A 19,719-nucleotide genomic window follows, 5' to 3' on the forward strand; every position below is an offset into this window, starting at 1 on the left:
CTATTCTCAAAAATTAAACTACCAAATAGATTTTTTATTTTTTAAATATTTCATAGTGATACAAACAAAAAATGAACAAATTCTATTTGCTGAAATCAATATAAAATTAAAATAAAAATCATACCAAATGGTCCAAATCTGACCTCGATACACGCAAGAAAACATTTTGAAAGGTATCACTCCCAGTCTCCACTCTCCAAGGAAGACATTGAGACACAGATACTCTCTACTTTCATGAAGAAAAAAAGAGGAGGAAAAAGTTAAAATGGTTGAAACAGACAAATATATTTTGACAATGGACTGACCCCCGTCCCAGCCTAAAAATCGGCCGACAACTTAAAATACATCAAATCATCCAATCAACTGTTTGACCAAATATGACAACCAAACATCCTAATCAGAGAAACAGTAACACACCCAAAAAAAAAAAAAAAAAAAAAAAAAAACTTACCCTTCCCTCCAAATTAAGAGGAGGGGAAAAATACCCAGAAGGAAAATTACACTATGTTAATGTTAATACACAGACGACCTCTGAAAGAAACGTAGAGAGATCCTAACAACAGAACCACTAAAAATATATGATCACGTGGTTAAGAAATGCCAGAGCTTCTTCCCTATGGAAACCTCACCAGGATGTTGTTCGGACTCCTCATTTTCATCCTCACCATCTTCTTCCCCATACTCCTCTTCATCCTCCCCTACCCCAGCAGCAGCAGCAGCAGCAGCAGCTTCACTTCCATATCCATCTTCATCAGCATACTCCTCCACAGCAGCTCCTTCTGGTGTGCCATTTACTTCCTCGCTCAGCTCCACATTTCCATCAGACTTCGCCGCACCATTGTTGTCATCATTTTCTTCTGCTCTTTCAAACTGTTTACAAAAACCAGAGAACATCATATCTTTAACACATCTTCACAAACACGAAAATAAATCCATGGAAGGACCTATCCACAAAATCTGAAAAGAAGCCAATAAACTACCATACACATAATCAACCCCAAAACACACACTTTGAGAGACAGAGAGAGAATACCCTAACAATCCTTTCTGATGAGAACTCATGAACTTCCACAACACTTTTTACAGACACCAACTCCAAATGTGCATGTTTTCCATTTTCACCAGCAACTCCCTCTGCAGTGGCAATATTAGCTTCCGGTTTAGAAGCTTCTCCAGTAAACTTGCCATCACCAGCTGCTGCTTGCTGTTCCTTTGTCGGAGCAGGCAACGCCTGCACTGCTGCTGCAGCTCTGACAACAGTAAACCAAATTTATGAATGAGAAGAAAATCCTGGTGAAAACCAAAAGTCAAAATTGCATAGTATCTTCTTAAATATAATCAGGGTAAATGGCATCCAAGGTACCTAACGTTTGTTGAAATTGCAATAAAGGTGCCTAACGTTTCACATATTGTGTTTGGGATACCTAAACCAAGATGACATTAACCAAATTAATAGTTTTTTTTAATTTCTAATTTTACCCTCAATATATCCTATCTATTCTTCTTCCGTAAACCAATAAACGATTCATCTTCCATCTCCGTTCTGCAACTCCTCATCCATCATTCTTTGAACCCCATCTCCCACCCCAACGATTCTTCCCCCAACCTCCCATCTCCCATCTCTACTACTCTTCTTCCCCACCGCCCCCATCTCACACCTCTACTATTTTTCTTCCCCGACCCCCATCTCTCCTATACCGCCCCCACTTCTACTAATCTTCTTCCCCACCGCCCATATTTTGTTAACTTAGCTATCCTTGATTCTGTTTGGATGCATATATTAGTCATTTAATTTATCTCTTACTTTCCTAATGGAGAGTGAACCATTCTTCATGCGAAACAGACATACTACAGCATCAACCCATACCACATAATCATTTGAGTTTGCTCAGATTTGGATAGAAAAAAGAGAAAGAAGTGTGGAGAAAGAGATTCTGTTCAAAACAAGCATAAACAATAATAAACATCCTCTCTTGTATGCAACAATGCCATGTGTTGCTTTTTGACACAGGAAGGATGAAACTTAAATTGTTGTCATGTGGTGGTTCAATAGCTATAAAAATTATATATGAGCTGCCATGTTGTTCTTAGAAACATTTTTAATCCTAAAAATTAGTCAATCAGAAATGTCGGATATGTTTCTATTTTTTGAGATGATGTTCTCATGTACCACAAGATCATACAATCTATGGTACTCATGTCTCTTCAACAGTGGAAAGAGCAGGCATGTTGAGAAGACTTGTATCATGTTCTTTCAAACGGAAATGTTAAAGCGTAACAGAAACTAATGGGAAAACTTACCACCTCAAATAAATGGCTCATAATAGTAAGGGGAGAAGGGAGTGGGGTAGTACAGGAGAGATGGGGGAGGGGCAGTACAAGGGAGTGATGTTGTAAGTAAGAAAAATAGTAGAAGTGGGGGTGGGGGTGGTACAGGAGAGATGGGGTTGGGACGGAACAAGGGAGTTTTTTTTTTTTTTCACTAAGAAATCATTTCTATTAAACTGAGAAAAATAGTAGAAGTGGGAGTGATGGGATGAGGTGGGGAATCAAAATAGTAGAAGTGGAGATGGAGCGACTCCCAGAATCTCAAACAGAGATGAGTGGTGAGGATACCCACTGCAAGTGTCTTTTCCCTTCTCCATCAACACCTCAATCACCTCACGGTGATGGCCAAGAACAGCTTCGTGTTCCCATCTCTGTTCCATAGTTATCAAGGCGGGAAGGCGTCCATGGTGTTTTAGAGGGTAAAAAATCAAGGCAACACAGCAATGGCGGCAAGGCGCCCGCCATGGTGCCAAGGCGTCCAAGGCGACCAAGGAGCCTGGATGCCTTGGCATCGTTATGGCGTCGCCTTGATAACTACGCTCTGTTCTTTAACTTCGCCGTTCATTTGATTTAGTCTGCTTCTCTGTTTCATCTAATTTCTTGCTCCAATCCAATACATAATCACATCAGCATTATTATGCAGTGTCGCAATGTGGAGTGCAGTGGTGTCTTCTCTGTAGTTCTTGCTTCTGTTGGTTGGTTTTCGAGGATTACCCTCACCACTTAGACGTTGTTGGAGTTGGCGGCAATTTGGAGGAGAAACAACAGCCGAAGTCGTCACAGCTGAGATGCTTGAGAAGGAAGCAGGGTGGGGCGTGATGGTGGTGGGTCGGGTTGCAGCAGGGGTTAGGGGCACGTGGGATTGGATTGTTGCAGGGGTGGGGCCGGTGGGGTTGTAGGAGGAGGAAGAGAAGAAGAAGAAGAAGAATTAAAAAAGAGGGACGGTATGTAGGACTGTAGGTCCCGCAAGGTTTTTACATTTTATATTAAAATATAAAAAAATATTTATAAAGGTAAAATTGGAAGTAGAAAAAAAAATTGAGTAACTGATTAATTATAAACTGATTTAGGTATTCCAAACAAAATATATGAAACATTGGGTATCAAATTTTCAATTTGTCAAAACGTTAGGTACCCTAGGTGCCATTTACCCAAAAAAATATAAAAGGTTTACAGTCAACTCTACAGGTGTCTATGAAATGGAAACCCTGGTAAATGAGCAGATGTTCCACTTTCCGAGATCAAGTTCACACCATCTATGGAGGTCGTTTACATGTTACTACTAAGGTAGAAGATGAGGTCTTACCTTTTAGGTCGCCTCAGGTTGTATCGTTTTTCAGCAGGACGTTGCATATCCGACACAACAGTTTGCCGCCTTTTCCTGCCCCTTCCAGCTGTGACACTGTCAGAACGCACCTCGCTGTCATCGGCATCCTGCTCACTCAATGTGGTTCTGGAGGCCTGGGCATGGTTTCGCTTCCTTCCGATACTTGTAACTTCTTTATCTGCAGGACCAGAATCTCCACGGATTTCGTCATTGATACATGATGAGTCTACAGCATTCCCATTTTGTTGCTCATTTTTGTTTTCTTGTGAGTTTTCCCCAAGAATGAACTTTGCATCCTCAACAACTGCTTTCACAGAGCGAGTTCTATGAACTCCAGGTTTGCGTCTCCTGCCAGGTTTGCGTTGACCACCCTTGAACTCTGAATGCTGGGAATCTTCTGCAATTTCTTGTGCCTCACTGTCCATATAACTCGGCTCATTAAAAGACAGACAGGGGGCAGTTTCCTCCTCTCTGATTCTATGCTCTGATTGGATTCTCTCACTTGGTACTGCAAATGATGGTTCTGGCTCATCTTCAACACTAAATAATCCTTTTGATGTTCCTTCTGCAATAACTTCTACAGCACCTAGAGGGTATTTCTCTGCCGAAGTAGGAGCAGCAGTTGGTTCCGTCTTTTTAACTGGGGACAACTTGAATATCTTCGAGGTGCATTGCCGAAGCCAAGACATCCGCCCACCAGAAGAAGGGGAACCTGAACCTGTTGCACCAGGAGTTGATTCAACATTTCTCCTCTCAGAAGCAACCAGATTGCCCCGCAAACTCTCTTTCAAATAATCTTCAGCCAATCTTGGTAGGGGAAGGACCTCTACATTCTCCACTTCAGGAAGGGATTGGAAATCAGACAGCAAATATTCAGTGGTAATATCTTCACAATTCTTGCAGCTCTTGTGTTTCTCCACAAATGCTAAGAAATGATCTCTCTCCTTGGCAAGCTGCTCCCTTTGTTCCTTTAGCTTCCCACTGAGGAGAACAAGGGCATCAATGTCTTTCCCAATTTCAACTTGGTGACCTTCGAGGTGCTTTTTACTTGCAGCAATTTCCTGCAGCTCCTTCTCAATCCTTTGCCTCTCCAGCTTCATTTCTTCCATTTCTCTTTGAGCTACTTCCCTCAAAAAATTAATATTAGTCAATTCTTTCTCTCTCTTATCTTCAAATTCCCTCTCTCTTTCCTTCAGGTCTTTCTCCATTTCTTCCTGCCTACTCTGTAAAACAGCTTCAAGCTCTCTTTTCCGCAGCTCATAATCACGAAGCAGTTGATCATGTTCACTTCGGCCCCTCTCTGAAATTTGTGATTCTTCATGCTTCTTGCTAGCTTCGAATGATTCTCTTTCCAGTGCAAGAGCTTCCTTCTCTCTCTGAATATAATCCTGCATAGCTAGCTTTTCATTGCCCAACCTTTCCTCTTCAGAATGTTTTAGTCTTTCAAACTTCTCCTTCTCCTCAGTGACCTCTTTTAGCCCTTTTGTAACTTCAGCCCTCTTCTCATCCAATACTTCCCACTCTCTCTCAAAATTCTCCCTTTCCTGCTTCAGATCATCGACTTCCTTCATTAGGAGTTCCTTCTGAAGTCTGGCCTTCTCTATCTCCTGTTTAAGTTCTGACTGCAGGCGAAAATGTTCCTCTCTCTCTTCTTCAGTTAATTTGAATTTTTCCCTCTCTTCTTGTAACTTCAGTTGTTGCTCCTCAACCTCAGCCTTTAACTTCTCAAGGTTGTCCTTGAGAGCCTGCAAGTTCTCTATGTCTGCAAGCATTTGCTTCTTCTCCTTCTCTAAGCTCTTCTGTTCAGCTTTGAAAGACTTTTCCTTCTCCTTCAAGGCTTTCCATTTTGATTCAAGGTCTTTTTCTTTCTCTTTATTTTTCTCCAACTTCTTTTCCAACTGCTGCTCCCTTTTTCCAATTTTTTCAGCGGTGTGATTAAGTTCAACTTCCCTCTGCTCCACTTCAACAACCTTGTTTTTCAACTCCTCGTCCAGGGATTTCCTCTTTTCATCCAATTCCAATTCAAACTCCTGCTTTTTGACATCCAATACGGCATTATGCTCATCAATGAGCTTCTGGATCTCCATCTGTAGGAATCCAATAGAAAACTTCAGACACCATAAATAGGATACCAGAATTTTAAGGAAAAAAGAAATGAGACTCTAATTAAAGACTCAGAACATGGTAAAGTCCGTTGAACACAAAATCATTTACAGCTAATAGTTCCAACAAATAATGAAGGACTCACTCTTTCTCTGGCATTGAGTTTTTCTTCAAGTGCTATTAGTTCCTTCTCTTTTGCTTCTAGATTCCTCTTCAAAGCATCAGCTTCCTGTGCACAAGTTAACAAAATGAAATGAATAAAACACAAAACCATTTACAGCAAAAAAAAAAAAAAAGGCAACTACTACGAAAATATGAGAAACTTGCCTCCTCTTTAACAGCAAGATTTGAGATTCTAACATTTATATCTTCCTCTTTCTTTTGCAAAGACAAGTTAGTTATCTCGATCTTTTTCTCTGCCTCTTCGAGCTCCTCCTGCTTTTGCTTTAAAGCTCTGTTATTCTCATTTGCCCTCTCCTCTCTCTGGTTCACGATCCTCCTACCCTCACAAAGCCTCTCTTCACCCTCCTGTAGTTTTCTTTCCCACTCCCGCAGATCTTCCCTTTGTTTAGAGAAAGCAGCCTCATGTGCTTCTCGCCTGAGAAAATGGAACAAGGTTTGCAAGTTAAAAATCAGAAACAACAAATGCAGTAAATAAGAAATTACAATGATTATAAATTAAAAAAAATAAAAAGTACAGCAAAAGAAACAAAATGAAAAAGACTGGTAGGCTGGAGTTTACTCTGCATTCAATGATAGGCGTTCCCTTCTAAGCACACTTTCACGAGCCTCCAGTTCTTGCAACTTCCTCTCCATCTCGGAACTCTTTCGACTTGCCTCAGCTAGCTTGGCATCTGCAGCATGAAGCTTTGCTTCCACCTCCAAAGATTTCTCTTCAATGTTAGCAACTAAAGAGTTGGCCTCAGCCAGCTTTGTATTGGATGTAAACTTGATTTCTGCATATTCAGCACGCATATCGCGCAAGGCCTTCTCAAGCTGCAGCAGTCAAAAACCTCAGCAAATCAGGAAAACACATGACAGGGGAAGGCTGTTGAATAGATACTACAATTACTCAACAGCAATGACAACTTTTCAAGAAACAGAGAATATACTTGCATGTTTAAAGGATAGAAATTTATTATGGAGCCACAGAAGGGGGACAGACTGTTCTGGACCAGCAGCATGGATTCTTTTTCCTTCTCATGAGATTATACATGTAAGACATCGAATACAAATCTCACCATCATATGTTGGGCCATCCACAAGAATGCACTCCCATCCAAATGAAAGCCCACAGTTCAACAGTTAGGATCATCTAACAGACGAATCTCTCTTTTTTTTTTAAACCAATCCAGGAAACAGGAAACAGCAAACAATCAGGTCATCATTTTTTTAACCAATCCAAGCAACAACATACAATATAGAAGACCAGACTTATGAGTTTGGACTACAACTTTCCCCCCTTCCCAACCCCCTCAAAAAAATATAAAATAAGAGAGAATATTTATAATAGATCTCTTTTTGAAAAAACTTTTGGCAGGAGGCATACTGGAAAACGATTAATATTTAAATTTCATAAAACATCGATTTATAAGGTCTAAGACTTTGGAAATTTTAACATTGTGAAGTATTCGCTTGCAGTTCATCCATATCTAGACATGTCTCCAATGGCAGCAAAAAAAAATACAAACATTGTACAAAGTCCTTTTTTTTCCTTTTTAGGTTTTTGATAGATCACATTTTACAAAGTTATTGGCAAAGGGAAGTTGAAGATATCATTACCAATATCTAATCAAATGAAGAACAGTATGTCTAGGTAACTGTATAAAAACAAGTAAAATCTTCTATTACCTCATATGATCAAACAACATGAGAGAGTAATTAAGAAGGCTGTACAAGATCCACTATACTATCCATCTAAGATAAAAATTTCAACACCTAGTGGAAACCAAGACATGAAGGAAAAGCAGAACAACGGCTAGATATCATACATCAGCCACACACTGCTTCTCAACACCCAAGGCCTTCCTTAAATTTTCCTCTCGCTTCTCTACTTCAGATATTGCCATCAAGTGAGCTGCTTGTTCCCTTTTGAGGCTCTCCTGTGCTTCTGCTAATGCTTGCCTGATTTCTTCATACTTTGACGTCCATTCCTTCTTTTCGATCAGAAGCAGCCCCATATTATACTGGTATTCGAAAAGCTGCAAACAAAATCAGTCGGTCAGATAAAAAGAAAACATAAGATTCAGGCTAAGAAACGAAATTTGAATAAATGACTGAATACTATTTGGGAATAAAATTATAGAAACAACAATCCAAGTGAGAGCCGGGTTGATGCAGATTTATCACCAAATTGGGCTTCTTTCCCTAGAAATAAGTCTAGGGTTGGGTTATGGACATGTTGGGCCTTTGATCCCATCGGTTTTCTATGTAATAGGCCACTTTAATGGGCCTAAAATATGGATAATTAGGTTGCATACGGGATTTGATGTTTTAGTCCTATAGTCAGTTCTATTTTCATGCTTTTAGTGTTTCAAATTGAACCGGTCCAAAGCTGGTTTGAACCAGTGGTTCAATTTAAGTGATTTTGGTAGTTTTTTTTAATTGTTTAGTTGGGCTTGGTTAGGACTCTATTTTGAGTTTATTTTAGTTTCCTAGTCAATTTAAGTTACCTAATAGGTTAAGTATTGGGTTACGCCTTCTATGTAATAGACCACTTTAATGGGCCTAAAATATGAATAATTAGGTTGCATATGGGATTTGATGTTTTAGTCCTATACTTAGTTTTATTTTCATGTTTTTAGTGTTTTAAATTGAACCGGTCCAAAGCTGGTTTGAACCAGTGGTTCAATTTAAGTGATTTTGGTAGTTTTTCTGTTAATTGTTTAGTTGGGCTGGGGTAGGACTCTATTTGGAGTCTATTTCAGTTTCCTAGTCAATTTAAGTTACCTAATAGTTTAAGGATTGGGTTAGGCCTTTACTTTTTAGTGTAGGAGTCTAATTTTGAGTCTTTTATATAAGGTCGTAAGGACGCAACGTATTGAACACGAATTTTGACATTAATGAAAATCTTTTTCCTACTCTTCTTCTCCAATGAAGATTTTTGTCTTGTGTTTGATCAAGGCTGGTGGGATTGGTATTTGATCCAATCGACACCTTGCGGTGTGAAGCCCGGGTGGTTCGTTCAAGCTCTCCTTCAAGTTCTTTGAAGATCACCTTCAAGTTCTACTTAAAGATTCAATTTTTATTCAAGATTCAAGATCTACAGTCAAACAAGCTGCTGCCAGAGAGTTTCTGTAACAACAGTAAGTTAGAAGTGATCCTCATCCCCTCCATTATTCTTCTAATCCTCAACAGCCACAGCTCTAGTTTTCCCCCCTTCTGTTTTTAATTTTCCCATAACTTAAAACCTGCAACTATTCTTCTTCCCTTCTAGAAGGTCACATGCAAGGTGATTTTCGCGAGAATTCTGCCCAGTCAAATCTAACCGTTAGAACCTCCTAACATTTTGATCGAATCTTCCTCAAACCCAAAGAGAGACTTGATCCAAATTTCATTACCATCCAGCCAGCCAATTGTCTGAAATTACACTTTTACCCTTCTCCTATCTCTACTAGAAAACCTCCATAACTCCAGATTTAACCATCTGATTTAGCTGCAACTTTCAGCATATGTTCCCTTCCATCCCACCCACACTCAACCTAAATATTAAGCCCATTCAACCACTTGATTTCCTGTTATTATAAACTCTAGATTCCATCATCTTCCACCTTTCAAAACCCTAAACCTAACTTGCTGCCAATTCATCCCAGCATGCATTCCTCCATCAGAACTTAACATAACCTTCACTAATAGACTCCCCTACACCTGCCTAACATAACCAACCCCTCAAACCCTAACCCTAACCCTAATTTTGACCTAAAACCATATTCTGCCCCAATAAGACTGCCTGTTCATAGCAGATCCTGTTGCTTGGCTCCTAGCTGGTATCCTTGCCACCTAGGAATACATTACCAGGGAGAGGGGAGACAAACTTATGAACTGGGACGGAGTTGGGAGTTGGGTTTGGATGAATGTATCATTCAGCAGAATGTTACTCTTCTGGCTAAACAGTTGTAGAGATACCCCAATGAAAAAAAATCAATTTGGCACAAAATCAAGCCACCAAGGACGATAGGATGGTAACAGATTGGATGCCCCAGCAAAATCATTTGAAGCATTCATCCCTTTTTTTGGAGGGGGTTGGAGGTTGAATGGATTCATTATGATGTGGCTAATGGGGAAATAATTAAGTTTGGGAGTATAAGGTGGAAATGAACCTTTATGTGTCAGGTCCAGTGTATTAAAACCCGTCTCTAAAGCAAGAATCACATAATTGCCTCTTGGTGCAGTAGTGTCTGGTCCAGGGATTGCTTGGGTTTTGAATTACAAAAAGGGCATTAGAAAGTGTGAGATTCAGAGTTTTCAAGTAGATTAGCAACTGTTTGCCAGTCGAAGTTCAGGATTTGATTGATAAGGAAATGGACTAACTTTCTAGGCAATCACTGGACATTCAGATCTATCACGATAGGTCATATTATAAATTGGGAAAGAAGGGTTTTGGAGCTTACTCCTAGTTGGAAATGTCGATTAGTCCAAGCCTGGTCCTTTATACTTGTTCAGTTAGCTTTTCTATGTTTGTAATCAATGTTTGTGACAGCTGATGATAATATGTTATTCACCAATTATAAGTTAATATGTTATTTGTTTCAATTATTTTATCAATTCTATCTTTACAAGTTCTATAATCTCACTCATAACCACCACCACCCCCCAAATTTCTATATTTTGACATTTAAAACCCGACATTATTCACAAGATGAATACCTGGAGAACATTCCCTGGGATATTACGCACGCAGTGGCGGACCTTGGCAAGGTGGCAGTCCACTGCTGTGAATCTGCGACTCACTATAGTATCATGACAACCATGGATTTCATGCTTCTTCAATTTTGTATAATTAATTAATTAATGCCAGTTTATTCAAGGTTACTGTTCATCTATCCCAGTTTGGGTGTAAATTAATATTTAGTGTACATCAAATATTAATTAGGTCTTCTCAACCCAGTTTACATCAGATTATTCCAGGGAGAGTCACGCCGATTGTAGTGGTTCGACTATTGTTCAGCATATGGGCACCTTTTGGGATCAAGCTTGTAATTCACAAGCTCACTTTTCTCACATGCTGAAATTCACAGTGACACTCAAAAATAAATAAATAATATAATCTGGATGGCTTTACAAATTATAAGATACTAATTACAATATGCCAGTGATGACAAAAAAGATCAGCTAACGGATATGCAAGAAATCAGGTCCATCTAAAAGATAACTACTGTTATTAATATATAAAAAAATAAATCAAATTGTTCTTCCAAAACCACTTCATATTCTAGGAGCACATAGTGCAGGACGGTATGAACTTGTACGACGCCTTATGGAAAGGAGCTTCTATTCAATACGATATTTTAACAAGTATTGCAACAAAAAATGTAAACTTATGTTGCAAAATACATTCTGTGAAGGCCTATGGTATGAACAATCTATATGTAATTTTCAAATATCAAACCAATGTTTAAAATTTCAATTGAATAGTTGGCATTTGGTGAAATATTTAGGTTTCGATGGACCTCAAAACAAAATCACATGTACAACACAAAGAATACAATATTTTGTCAAAATGATCAAAATGTCATAATTTTGGTCAAAATAACACTCAATTATATAAAATACAAATCTCGAGACAAAATTATTTGAAATTGGCAAAATTGTCGAAATTTGAAAAATGAGTCACAATTACTAAAATGATTCAAATCTGTTCACAAACTTGCAAATCTCTAGAGATTCAAACCTCCCCCAAACTCATCTAAGCTCCCACAACAAAACTGCAAAGAGATATTTGGGATGAAATTTCAAGAAAGAGGCAAGTCCCTAAGACTCATCATCTTGATTCAATTTTTTCACTAGATTTGAGTAATGTTTGAATGTGTACATTAGAAATCCAGCGTGAAAATAAGCTACCACTTTGGGTGTTTTTTTTTTTTAATTACATCTAATCATTCATACATGTGAATTTAAACTTATATAGCATCCCCTGAAGTCTCATTTCAAAATCCTTGGTATTTCCCTTACTTTCCCTCACTTTCCCAAAATTTTATCAAATTTCAACCATTTTGACCATGTCAACTGATTTCTCCCATTTAAACAAAATATTTCTATTTCGATAGGGGTTGAAATGACCTATCCTGTCGAAATCTTACACCTTGGACCAAAGCACCTACATTTTCCATTGTAATGATAGATATAGACATCACATAAACATGTCAATTAAACACTAATAGAATTCCAAGGACTAAGACACCAACCTTAGGGTGAACTTATCTCAACAAATACCTGAGAAATGAAGGATGCCTACTGAAGAGTCAAAAGAACTGTTTACATGATAGAAAGGAAAAACGGAAAAATAGCTTACAGTAGAACTAGAAGAAACTATTAGCATACCAGAAAATTTTATTTATTACAAAAATATATAAAAAAAATAAAAACTCAAATTCTGAACCTCTATGACAACATGATATAAAGAAAGCACACAACATTCAACCTCCTTTTAATGAAAGGAGAGAGAAAGAACTTAAACTTTTACTTGATATCAAAATTACAGCAAATCAGCACTAGATTGATGGCAAACAAGAGATTATTGAAGACAAACAAAACAGCATCATCAATACCACACCCATAGAGCAATAGCTGCCATGTCTCGAGTAGATAAACACCTGAAGTAGAAAGAATGTTATGGGCAGAATGCTAGAAGCAACAAAGAGAATTTGTCAGCATTGTTCAGACCACCTTTGACTTCATGCACTCTTACAAGAATGGCACCCTATCAGTCACAAACTAGTACCCAACCAAGAAATAGAAATCTAAGCCCATCTCAACTTACAAATTTTGACCAAGTAACTCCATCCACTACAGAATTAGAGGAGCAAGTAACCAACCAAGAAAAAGAACACTCAATCCATCTGAAATCTCCAAGTATAGACCAAGTAACTCTATCCACCACACACTAGAGCAGTGACCATCCAACCAAGAGAGAGAGAGAGAGAGAGAGAGAGAGAACACTCAACTCATCTAATCTCTCCAAGTATACACCAAGTAACTCCATCCGCCACAAACTAGAGCAGTGGGCACCCAACCAAGAGAATTTTTCAGCCCATCTAAATTCTCAAATTTAGACCAAGTCCAGTTACTTCCCTACTCCAAAAACGAAAGGTGCTGCCTAGCGAACACACTGATCTATACCTGAACTTATCCCATTACCCTCGCCCTCAGAATTATGTTGAAGTGATTCAAATTAACCAAATTATACTCCTCGAATGCTAATTGTGGCTATTAAAGAGAGTTCTAATCTAAAACATACTAGAATGGATTTTAAAAAAGCTTTCAGTAACGAAATGGGAATAAACCGTACATATACGAAAGAAATACCCAATTTAAGAAAGGCTAATATATTTCTTAGATAATCTAATAAAAATCTAAGATAGCCTAAAATTGCAGGAATACATCAAGAAAAAGGAAAACTAAGTGACAAAAACAAAATTCCAATCAAATAAATAACAGAGAAACAGAACTCTTCCCCAACCTCGTTTTCAAGCTTCGAAACCTTCTCCATAATCGCTTCTTTGTCTTTCCTCTCCAACGATGCCTCATCTAACAACCCAGCTTCTCTAAACCGCCGCCAGACCTCCGTGTCTTCACCAACGGCGACGTTCTCATCCAACGTCTTCCGACCATTGTTACTCAACAACGCAGCAGGAGGCGGTGGCCCGTCCAGAAAAGCAACGGCCTTCCCCTTCGCAGCACTTCCATCTGCTACACCGCCGTTTCTAGGGTTTGTAATTGAACCACCAGTATTCTTGTGCGGCGTGAGAGACCAACCCGACCATGCCTTCTTCTGAGGCGTAAACATCGCAGATTTCTCACCCAAGACAGCCTTCACGAAACCCTCATAAGCAAGAAATCAAACATCAAAGAACTATAAACACAAAAAAAAAACCTAGTTGGAGCAAGTTAACCCTACTCTTGTCACTGATTCTGCTCCTTCTTTGCCCTAATTTCAAATAGAGAAGAACAGAAAATACAGAAACCCTAAGCCGGACGCGAACGGGAACTCAAAATTCCGGCGAGTCAGAGCGGTAAAATCCGAAAGCCTCACAAATTAGAGAAATCTCAGCTTTTCTACGACCGCAGCCTTTCTTTTGCTGCCTTGCGCGGATCACTCGCGTTCTTTAGTTTTATTATCATTTTATCGGTCCAACAACGGCTCTATGTAATAATTGTACATAAATACCCTTGAATAAACGATAAAAGCATAGTCTCGCTATGGGTGTTTGTGTCATTACACTTGGCTTAGCTTTCGGTTTAGAACGTGCAACCTTCAGTTGTCTTTCTTCTTGATGACGAAAGTGACCTTTTTGGCATTGTTGGTGGTATGAGTGAGTGGGGTGGGTTAGTGGGTAGGCTTTGCTGGGCATGGAAAGATTTTAGGGATAGTATTGAGGGTAGTTTAGGAAATAAATTAGATTTTGAGATCGGATTGGAATATTCGATACAGTAATGCCACGGTGTTATTCTGAGACTGCATTATTACTATAAAAACACTTTTGCTTCCCCTTTTTTTGTTTTTTAACACATTTGTTTCGTTACTCGGGAACGGGGCGGCAATCGGGTATTTTTGTGGTTGCGGATAAGACTCGCTGTCCACATGTTTCTCCCACGTTCTTGTGTGGGCCCCACGTTTCCTTTGTCTCCTTCCTATTACGTGGAAGTTGGAACGGACAAACCCTGAAAAACTCATAGCTCCGTTTGGATCGTCTGGGTCTGGATCAGGTTATATATATTTGAAAAAGGATTTTTTTTCATGTCACTATGTCCAATGAAATATAACGCTTTAATATTTACCACATAGTAATACTTTTTGACAATAAATGGGTTAGTCCATGTAACACAAGGTGATAAAAGACTCTAAAGTCAATGGATTTCTTGGAACCGATTATGTAGATCTAAGTCCAAAGGTGGTTTGGAATTTATACACCCAAAGTTGCAGAATTCGGCTTTACTTGTCAAGGTCGCATGAAGGTTATGGAAGGAACCGGACTCTTGGTGAAGTAAACAAATGAAACCAATTTATTTCCCCAAATCAGATTTTCTTAATGTTAGTCTTGGTCATCGTCCATCCTGGGTTTGGCATAGTATCATCCATGGCAAATCAGTTTTGAAAGAGGGCCTTATTTGGGTAATTGGAACAGGGGAGCAAGTTAGAATATGGGATGATAAATGGGTTCCGCATTCCATAACTTTCCAACTCCAGTATAATGTTCTTCCAGATGCCCCCTTACCATGGTTTCTAACCTAATTGATTATGAGAATAGAATTTTAATCAGACCTCCTACCCCCCTCTAGTGTTGCAGCTATTATGAAAATTAAATTGGGCATTGTTCCATAAGGTGACTATCAGGTTTGGGGTGGCAATAAATCTTGTCTATTCACAATGAAGTCAGTATAACACATTCTCTCCAATTAACTTGAAGACAAGGAAGCCAGTAGATCTACCACATCTCGAAATTCCTTAGGATCCAATATCTCCGATCAGACCTAGAAATTTACGATGAAGTCAGTATAACACATTCTCTCCAATTAACTTGAAGACAAGGAAGCCAGTAGATCTACCACATCTCGAAATTCCTTGGGATCCAATATCTCCGATTAGACCTAGAAATTTATTCGGAAGTGTAAAACTATTTTGCATCGGTGAAAGGGTTACATAGACACCATGTTCATATTGATCCTTCGTGTCTAAGATGTGGATCAGAGGTGGAATATATCGATTACATTATTCTTCATTGTCCTTATGCTAGAGTTTTCTGGTTTGGCACCTCTCTTTCTCATAGGATACCTAATGACAACATCTTCCTCATTCACTCCTAGATTCAAAATTGGTGTAAAATTAGCAAGTGTGACAAAAATGGTGTAAGCAAGAGCTTTAGCGTATGTTCAATTCTATGTTGGTTTCTCTGACTTTCTAGGTATTAATTCATCTTCAAAAAATTTATCTAGTCTCCAATGGAAGTGATTAATAGAGCTGAATCATATTACCAAGAATTCCACAGAGCTCAAACCCATATTAGAGAAGATCTGTCCAACTCTTCTCCTCATGCTTCCAACTCCACTATTAACTCCTGGCTTCCTCCTCCTCAGGGCCTTGTGAAGATCAATGTTGATGCTTCTCTTACCAAAGGGTCCTCTTCAGGCAATTTAGGCTACATTATTCGAGATCATTTTGGTAGCATCGTTCAAGCGGTCTCGGAACCAGCTTCTATGTCGTCTATCTTGGTGGGAGAGGTCGAAGCCATTAGAGCTGGGATTCTGGAGGCAATCTCGAAAGGCCTTTTTTGCGGAGCTATCTTCAATCATTGATGACATTCATTTCATCTCTATCCCCCACCCCCCCCCCCCCCCAATTGAGTGTTCTTTCACTTGGCATAACCGACACCCATGCAAGGAGAGGTCTGTCCAGTCAGTGTAAGACAGCTTGGCCTCATTCCACTCCTTGGCTTGTTCACTTATGTGAAACTGAAGCCTTGACTTGTAATCGACCTTTTTCTGAATAAAGGTTTATGTTACCAAAAAAAAAAGGTTAGTCCATATAGCAAAAAGGGCAATTATACTGCTCCTAATTCCCGTTACTTCCATTCTCTATAATCACGAGTCTTGGTGAGTAGCAACTTGTTATAGCTGCAATTCCATTCTAGGATTAAAAATTATCTTAAATTATTTATATTTATTTTTTAATGATATAATTATAAATGAATTTGATAATATGTTGTACCTTAAAAAATTGATAATATGAAAGAGACCAAACATGACCTCAGTCTTTCATGGGTGTGTGGGGTCTAAGTCTAAACTCATACCTATATATTAATATAAAATTTTAGGGTAATTTACATGTACTTCTCCTGAGGTATCACATAATTAGAGTACCACTGGTGAGTTTTGGATATTTACGTATGCCACCCCTACTTTCTAAAATATTTAATAAGTAAACCCACTTTGTTAGTTGTTCCCGTTAGTTGCAAACAGTAAGAATGTTTTAGATATTTTATGACCAATATACCCCTTTCATTGCAACTTGCAATTGAAACCTTCATCCCATTATTACTGAGACCTCACCTTCATCTCCTAGTATCTCAACCCTAGCTGCCAAACCCTTTCTTGTCCGATTTGATGTTATCGACTCGACTAAGCTACCACTCTTGAGGTTTTTTATAACTTTGCTGGGAATGAAAAAAGATTTTGAATCCAAGATAGATGAATGAAGTCTACTTGTTGCGACCATTGACATTCCCGCTCGAGCCTGCTTATTAAAAGACTCACGGCTATCCTAGTTTGTCTAGTGGCTGATACAACTTCTGGCGAAGCCCTTACCCTATTTAATTTAATTTTACTTTCTTTTTATTCTGGTCTATAATAAATCCCAATTTACAGCTATCTAGCTTTTTGGAAAACCTTGATTTACATGTAATTGACATTCGAGAGTTCCAATCAACCTCTTCTAATTTAGATCTAGATGATTCAACTTAAAATCTTGTAGAGCAGATCTGATTCCAATAATTTTTTAAAGTCTCCTATCACGGTTAGGCTCATTTTATCTTTATGGGTTTTCATTGATCTAATGTTGTATAGTTTGAATTTGGATCTAGTTTATGATTCTTGTTGAGTTTATGACCTAACACTCTTCCTTTTTGTTGGAATATTGTTAACCTTTGACTTCAAGGTTGGGCCTATGTCTGATAATGTCTAAATGGGGTTGGATAGATCTCGTTTGGGCATGGTCTAATTATGATTTAGACCTAATTTCTTGGAAGATGCAATCGTTTGCCATTGATCTTTATTTCTGATCCCTTTTGCATTAAAGAGTTCAGTTTAGTTTGGTCTTTGGGTTTCAAATATAAAACGAATTGGGCCTAAGGGTTTATGTTAAATGGGAGAGGGTAACAAAGATGTTGGTCCAGTTTTGTGAAGAATGAGAAAGGAAGAGAAAGGAATGGTGAATGATTCAATTAGGTTTTAGAAGAAGAAGAAGAAGAAGAATAGGTAGTGAAGGGAGATGGCGGCTTACCGGAGATGGGAGAGATGGTGCGGCCATTGATGGTTCTCTGTCATTAGTGTTCTTCAATAGTAGAAATAAGGAAAATAATTGAAGAGGTTTATTTTAGTAGGAAGGGCAATTTGGTCAATATATGATTTTAGTCCCAGAATGGATTAATTATTTTGGAAAACAAAGGTGTCATACATAAATATCCAAAACTTAAGGGTGGTTTTGTAATTACATGATACCTTAGGGGGTACGTGTAAATTACCCAAAACTTTAACAAGTCATGACAAGAAGTTACCCCATGTGGCGACATGGGGGCGCAAAAAGGATAGAGAGGGATGGGGTTTCTCTTGCTTTTGGCATAGTGGGCCCTCAATGGGAGACCTGAACGACAGGTTATTAGCCCAGTGCTAGAGCGTGCCCCTGATAATTGTGTCGTTGTGCCTAGGCTGTGAGGGCTCTCAGCCACATGGATAGTTCAATGTGCTCATCAACGCCTGAATCGGAGATGTGGATCATCCAAGGCACATTAGCGTGGCATACTCCTCCTGTTTGGACCGGAGTTTGAAACCAAACTTCTCCTCTGGAGGGGAGTTGGTTTGGTTCATTTACTTAAAGAGTAAGCGATCAAATTGAAACAAGTAGGTGTACAAGGTAAAGCGTAAAGCAGATGGCTCCTTTTTTTCTAGAGGTACAAACGACTTGTAACAAAAGGCTTTGCTCAAGAATATTGGAAGGTTCTATTCATCTATCGTTTCTCAACGCATTTCTTTAGACAAAGACTCCGTTTTTTCTTCTTTTTGGATGGTAAATAAGATGCACGTACTAACTCATCTTAGTAATGAGAGCGATAGCTCAGCCGTTGCTTCTATAGTCGTAGATTAGCTAGCGCTCAGGACCTTCTTCTTCGCGGAAGGACTTGCTTGCTTTCTTTGCTCCGTAGTTTGCTGCTTTCGAGCCTACATTTGCAGGCTAACTCGTGTAATCAACGAAAAATTCCTTCGCTAAAAGCAAAGAAGAAAGTCCTTCCACCCCTATTTGAGTCCCTCTGTTGCTTGTTCGCTCAGGGAGTTGCTTGTTTAGGTTGAAGCACGTTAGCGCAATAGTTTGATTGCGTATCGCGCTACGCACTCTTTCCAATGCCTAATGTCGCTCTAGCTGATGCGATAGTTCCTGCTTCGAATTGATCCTATTGATTTTGCACCTCCTTAATGCACTAGCCAATTGGAAGTCTTACTAAACGAAAGGAAGGAAAGCTTTGTCGGTGAGGCAGGTTGGTTCTCAGTAGGATCCTACTAAGCGGAAAATCCGTTGCCAAATCCCTCTTATTAACTAACATCGAAAGTCATTCATCTACTTTTCAAGCATCGAAAGAAGACCTAGAGTGGCCGGCCTAGGGAAGAAGCTTGCAGGCAGTAAACAGGATGAGAGCTTCGCTTGTTGATTTGACTGGGTTTTTTCAAAATTTTATTTCAAAGAAAAAAAAACAGAGTTCCGCATCCCTCCGGGGCACAGGGAACAAATAAGCGTAGATAAGAGGGAGAGGGGGGGCTACGAGCCCTCTCCCGTTGTTGTTCCCAGACCATCTACCCCTTTCTTCCTCTTCGCCCGGCCCGATGAGGTCCGAAGGGATTAGAAACTCGAGCAGTTTCTTGAAAACTCTCCTCGAATATGAAACTTTGAGTATTCAAAGATGCTCGCGTTAGATTTATTCGGAGCTATTAGAGCAGGATTCACTTTTTGGGGAATATGAGTCGAAGAAATAACAAGA

The 19,719-nt window shown here is 39.1% G+C and overlaps 1 protein-coding gene across 1 annotated transcript; it reads right to left on the bottom strand.

Moving 5' to 3' along the window:
- Positions 1-269: 269 nt before the first annotated feature.
- LOC122664665 (nuclear matrix constituent protein 1-like) lies at positions 270-14,055 on the bottom strand. Its single transcript, XM_043860595.1, has 8 exons — positions 13,437-14,055; positions 7,750-7,959; positions 6,501-6,754; positions 6,086-6,356; positions 5,904-5,987; positions 3,635-5,742; positions 1,034-1,250; positions 270-870 (listed from the first exon to the last, which is right to left on the bottom strand). The coding sequence occupies exons 1-8, from the start codon at positions 13,761-13,763 to the stop codon at positions 583-585; spliced, it is 3,759 nt and encodes a 1,252-aa protein (XP_043716530.1). The 5' UTR covers positions 13,764-14,055; the 3' UTR covers positions 270-582.
- Between the last annotated feature and the right edge of the window lie 5,664 nt (positions 14,056-19,719).

The sequence above is a fragment of the Telopea speciosissima genome, chromosome 6 (assembly GCF_018873765.1).
Source record: "Telopea speciosissima isolate NSW1024214 ecotype Mountain lineage chromosome 6, Tspe_v1, whole genome shotgun sequence".
Lineage (NCBI taxonomy): Eukaryota > Viridiplantae > Streptophyta > Magnoliopsida > Proteales > Proteaceae > Telopea > Telopea speciosissima.

Excerpts from the sequence above, each read along its gene's own strand:
- LOC122664665 (XM_043860595.1), bottom strand. The coding sequence starts at position 13,763 with ATGTTTACGCCTCAGAAGAAGGCATGGTCGGGTTGGTCTCTCACGCCG. Across the intron at positions 6,755-7,749 it reads AGAAGCAGTGTGTGGCTGAT|CTTGAGAAGGCCTTGCGCGA; the intron begins GTATGATATCTA and ends TGACTGCTGCAG. Across the intron at positions 5,743-5,903 it reads AACTCAATGCCAGAGAAAGA|ATGGAGATCCAGAAGCTCAT; the intron begins GTGAGTCCTTCA and ends GGATTCCTACAG.